This window comes from Telopea speciosissima, chromosome 10, assembly GCF_018873765.1.
Source record: "Telopea speciosissima isolate NSW1024214 ecotype Mountain lineage chromosome 10, Tspe_v1, whole genome shotgun sequence".
In the NCBI taxonomy this organism is placed as follows: domain Eukaryota; kingdom Viridiplantae; phylum Streptophyta; class Magnoliopsida; order Proteales; family Proteaceae; genus Telopea; species Telopea speciosissima.
The window spans coordinates 42162672-42168154 of record NC_057925.1 but is presented as its reverse complement, the minus strand read 5'-3'; the positions used below and the strand labels follow the sequence as shown (position 1 = coordinate 42168154).

General features: G+C 41.1%; 1 protein-coding gene across 1 annotated transcript; it reads left to right on the top strand.

The window, feature by feature from the left end:
• The first annotated feature begins 622 nt into the window (after positions 1-622).
• Positions 623-1065, top strand: LOC122643597. The gene has a single exon (XM_043837211.1). The coding sequence runs from the start codon at positions 668-670 to the stop codon at positions 1010-1012; it is 345 nt and encodes a 114-aa protein (XP_043693146.1). The 5' UTR covers positions 623-667; the 3' UTR covers positions 1013-1065.
• Positions 1066-5483: the final 4418 nt, after the last annotated feature.

The following is a 5483-nucleotide window of genomic DNA, read 5'->3' as shown; positions in this document are numbered from 1 at the left end:
CTCTTTAAACAAACAGAGCCTAAGGCATTAGGTGGAGATGATCCCAAGTGTTAATGTTCGTTCGAATCAGATTGCTTGGGTGGATTCAACCAATTCCATTAAAAACCTAAAACCTATAAGTTAACATAATAGACATGCGGCCAACATGCAACAGTTACACCTATGGGTACATGATCCGGGTTTTCTGTGTCCATTGGATATGAGAGATGTTATTACATCCGAGCGACGTATAAATCCCTTACCCTAAATAGATATGAGGTTGACTACACTGGATGTACTGTCCCATTCACTGCCAATAAGAACCCATAGAATGGTTTTTGTAGAATGGCTAATTAATTAACTTAATATAATCTTACTCCTAATCTCCGCCCTCAAAGTAGGGAGTGCTCTTAGCGTTTAATATTCATGCCGCCTCGGGGCATTTTTTTTGCATTACATGTGACGATAGGCCAACTCACTCAAAACACCTACTCTCCTCAATTGTTTCTTACCAAACCTAAAGTCCTCTACGTCTCACCACTCTTATAAAGTCCCAACAACTCCTTTAATCCCCTCAACTTTTGGGTTATTTTTTGCTTATAAATACAAATCACTCCACTCTCTCTCTCTCCACCCACACCCACCTTTCCTGCCTGCCTCATTCTTCCTCTGTACCATTGGGTAAGAAATGAGTCTCCTAAGGAGACCTTACGCTTACTCAAAGATGGAGATGGAAGACCCAGAGGAGAAAGCTCATCGGCGGGCACAGTTCTTGATCTACAAGGTAATGGAACGAGCGGAGGATTCGCAATCCCGGAGGCGGCGGCGGCCATCGGTTCTGAGGATGAGAATATGTAAATTGAAGGTCAAGATTGGCAAGAGATTGAAGACAATGAGGAAGACTATGTTCCTCAGTATCTCTAAAGCTAGAATTAGCTTGTACAAGAAAATAATGGCTCAGTTGAAGATTCTAAATCGTTTGCTTCGTGGGGGAGAGGCCATGGTCAGTCTTCCTCCTCCTCTGTGCAATTGAGTTTCTTTTTGTTCTTCTCTGTTTCTTCTCTCATGGGTCTCTTTTCCTCCCCTGAGCATGAAAAACAGAGTTGTTCATATTTGAATTTTCACAGAAAGCAATTGAGTTGTTGTTGGTATTGTACTTTTAATTTTTTTACCCCAAAAAATTCAATAATAAAGAGGATTAAAGTTTTTCTATTCCTCTCAAAGTGTGGGGAGTTGAAGCCTGATGAAATCATGAAAGTATTTTAAGAGAATGTGGTTGCCATGTACAAGTAGGACTAACATGGATGGATTGATGGTGTATTTAGAATTAATATTTTTCTAATTGTTCCTTGTCTTATTTCCAGAAGTTCATTAAGATATGGATATAAAAGGGTTTTCAAAAATAAATTGAAAAACAATAACAATTGAAATTGGCTGGATCCGTGCAAAGACAAAGTTTAAATAATAGGAATAAATTATAATACAATGACTCAATGATATCTCACATAAATGGGATCGACTACATTGATACTTGCCCTCCAATCAGTTCTATTTGAGATTATACTTGACACAAGATCTAGACATATGTCATTAGCAAAAGATTTCGAATGCACATGTGAAATGATGTCATTACCCTCATTTCAAAAAACAAATGTATCATACTTAGGGGTGCCAATAAGAAATCCCTTTAGATTTTAGACTGAAACAAGTTTGCAATAAATGATTTCATCAAGATTTGATCCTATTTAAAGGAAGCTCATCACACATGTATGATATGCAAGGTTGCATCCTGTGGCCCAAAGTAGGGGTGAAATAGGGTCGGGTTGGGCCGGGTTTTTTAAAACCCTAACCCAATCCTGAGTCCTTTTAGCTCAACCCAAGCCCAACCAGCCCTAGGTTGGGCTGAGGCATCTCATCCCAGGCCCAGCCCTCCAGGGCTAGGTTGGCCCTGATTGACTCTGATTTTTTCTAGGGTTTGGTTGGCCTTGACTTGCCCTTCTTTTTTGTCATTTACGTCGTCCTATGCATTAAAAAAATGAGACACATGTGCTTGGGCATTGGTTTGCTTCATACTCAATTGAGTATTAGACTTTTCCTTGGGTTAAAAAACCTAGCCCAAGCTTAAGATTGTAAATATTTTCGTTTAATAGATAATTGCCTTTTTTTTTGGTAAACCAATAGATAATTAGATATTAAACCAAAATTGTAAAATATAAACAACAAATTGTAAAGTATAACCTAACACATGCAGGGCCAGGCCGGGTTGGGCTTGGCTTCACCCGAGGCCTTAACCCTGGCCCAACCCGACCTTGACCTGGGGCCTGAAAATTTCAACCCTAACCGCCCTCAGGGTTGAAAAATCCAGCCCAGGCCTATTCGAGCTCAAGGTGGGCTCGGACCGACAAGGCCAAACTTACACCCCTAGCCGGGCCAAAGTATTGGACAGTCGGAGAGAGAGAGAGACACAGATGGGTTGAAAGACAGATTGGGAAGAGAGATGGTGTGAGCAGGGGGTTTGAAAAATCAGAATGACCCAATTGAACCAATCTGATCTGATTGAATGAACTTTTTATAGGTTTGGTATTGATTTTGATTTTTAGAAACTGCTAAAAGGCCGTACCTACTAATCTGAATCTGACCAATACAACCATTGGGACTCAACTTTAACATAGCTTGACATGTGGGTATTGGGTTGAAGGTTGGACCAGAGTCGTCCAGACTGACCTGGAAGATATCTATGGGAGCAACTAGGGGAGAACCGGAGAAAATTAGAGCTAGCTAGAGAAGTTTCCAAGAATAAGTTGGAAGCTAGAGAGGATAGGATTGTAATAAAGGGTTTGTAGGATGGTTGTAGTGGGTTTTGTAGCTCAAGCATGATCCCATAATTTTAGTTTCTTTCTTCAATTTCGTCATTACTAACCATCTTCTAACCCTCTTAATTCCGTTTCACCTATCCGGGTGAGTGTGTGGTTCCACAGTGTGCAGGTACAGAACCACAATTGCTGCCGAGGAGGTAATTGATGGATTGCATTGGGCTCTTTGACAAATTTTTTCTCTCTTCTTCTTTACTTGTTGTTTCAGGTCCTCTTTCCCGCTGCTCTGTTCTTTTTCTTGGCTTGGTTAATATCTTTATGTTCTTGGCTCTTTGACAGAGTGGTGTTACTCGATCTATGCTTAATCCTCTTATAGGGTTTTGCTTTTACGACCTATTTCTCAATTCTTTCTCTTCAATTTTTATTCCCTGCTTTCCTCCATGTCTCGTCGGATTCCCCCACTTGAGCCTTCAGGTTCTAGAATGGGACGCTAGTATCATATGCATCGTTCTGCTGGTTCTGGGTGTGGCAGGCTTGAGGCTTCCTCTCGCTTCCGCCCAGCTACCATTGTAAAAGAAAATCAGGTTTTTTGTTCTGGCTCAGCCTCTCATAGTTCTGTGGTTCCTAGCATTTCTGCAAGTAAGGCTGGTTACAGGGAGAACCCGGTTTTGTTTGGGTTGACTGTTGGCTTCCCAAAACCTACAAAGGCGATCTTCTCCAACCATTTTTCTGTTATTTGGGAACCTTTTGGGGTCACTTCTATCACCTGGTTGGAACTTGGAAAGTTTTTGGTTGAAATGGTTTCTCTAGCTGCTCGAGATAGACTACAAGGCCTTTGTGTTAGAATATTTTATTTTATATTCTTTCCTATTGTGTGGGCTCAATTAATTGTGACAATTACCATTTAGAAAAGGTTGATCTAATAAGGAAGATATGCAATATCTTGAGAATCTAATATGGACGGACTAGTGTAGGCTCACAGATCATCGTTAGATCCGTAATGGGAAGATCTAATGGGAATCTGTTTAAAAGTGAAGCTAGGTCCCTCCTCTAAACCCTGATTATTCACAATATTGTAACACCACTCTGGAGAAACGGTGACTTGAAGGTTCTACCATTGAGCCAGTGATAAAAGGGAGTTTAGAGGAGAAGATCCTTGCTTCAAGGGATATTAAAGCTTATTCCGCCGCGTTCTTCATCGTCTCCATGGATCCCAAAGAAGGTACGCTCCCTAGAACGATTCTGTCACATAATGGTTGTGTTCTTAATCAGTCTATTTGCGATCCTGTACGGAGTTAATCTTACATGTGGTATCAGAGTAATTATAGACTTGATTATGAACCTATATGGATTGATTTGTGATTTCTGTTCATTATTGTGTTGAATCGATCTGCCGAAAAAAAAATTTTGGGGTTTCCTGTTGAACGCGTACGTTTTTCGGCCTCTGTTGGACTTTTCAATCGGTGAAAATCGAAACAAATTTTATAGGCTTGTAGGTCTCGGAATTCCGAGCAATTTGATGGGTGGTTCACCGCCAGAGACCGCCAGACGTGCTCTCACTCGGTGACGAACTCCAGCGGGTGATATCACTCGCTCGACTGGGTTTTAAAAATAATTATTAAAAAAAAAGAAAATTGACCTTGACCGGTGGGTCAACCCGGTAACCAGTGACCCGACCCATTTGGGTCAGGCCAGTAACCCGAGATCGCTGTCCATTGGACCAACTCGGAAACCCGAGACTGTGATCCATTCGGGTCTACCCGGGAACCCGACCTGGTGATCCATCCGGGTTGACCCATTGACCAGTTTTGGTGGCCCGTCCGATTAACCCGTTAACCCTGGTTGATCGCTGGCCGGTCCGGTTCACCCGCGTTGGACCGAACTGAGCCGAAACCCCCGGTTGGACCATTGCTAAACCCGGATTTGATTCCTTTTGATTCTAGAATCTTTGACCGCACGTGTGCTTCACGCGCCAACTTTGACCAGCACGTGAGGGAGCGTGGGAGCTCCGTTTGGGGCATTTCAGGTAATGTTGGATTTGGCTCGGAATTCCCTACATTTTGATAGGTAATTTGGGTATATTTGATGCCTCGGGATTTATGAAAATTACAAAATAGTGCTTTTTTTTTTTTTAAACTTTTCCACCCTTTTGCATGGTTTCTGGATTTTTTTTTTTTTTTTTTGTTAATTATGGAATTTTCTGCTATGATTCTGTAATTTCTGCATATTCTATATTGTTAGAATGTTTGTTTTATGTAATCTAGCAATTTTGGTTAATTAAGTTTGATTGCCTCTTCCAATCCCAAACCTTTTCAAACGATGTGATTGGCATGTGTTGTAATTTTTAGACAATTTAACCCCTTGTCATCCAGTCTAAAATTACATACATTATGGTTTGTGTGAGTAACATAAAATATGTCCCTATATGAGAGAGTTTTGTGAATCTAATTAAGTGGTGACCGCTAAAGTGGCACTCTTGGTTGAGTTCATGGAATATCGGTCTTATATGGCAATGGGATTTCTCTGGTTCTAATGCATAATTATACACCCAAAGGTGGTGATTGTGTATTAGTTCCTAGAAGGTCACACATGCAGCATATGGTTGAAGATTGACTGACCCAAGAAGTCTATACACCCAAAGGTGGTAGATTATCGAGGATTAGAATATATTCTCATGGCCGCTGATCTGTG

What these genes read in the sequence shown, in the direction of transcription:
- LOC122643597 (XM_043837211.1), top strand. Translation starts at nt 668, where the DNA reads ATGAGTCTCCTAAGGAGACCTTACGCTTACTCAAAGATGGAGATGGAA.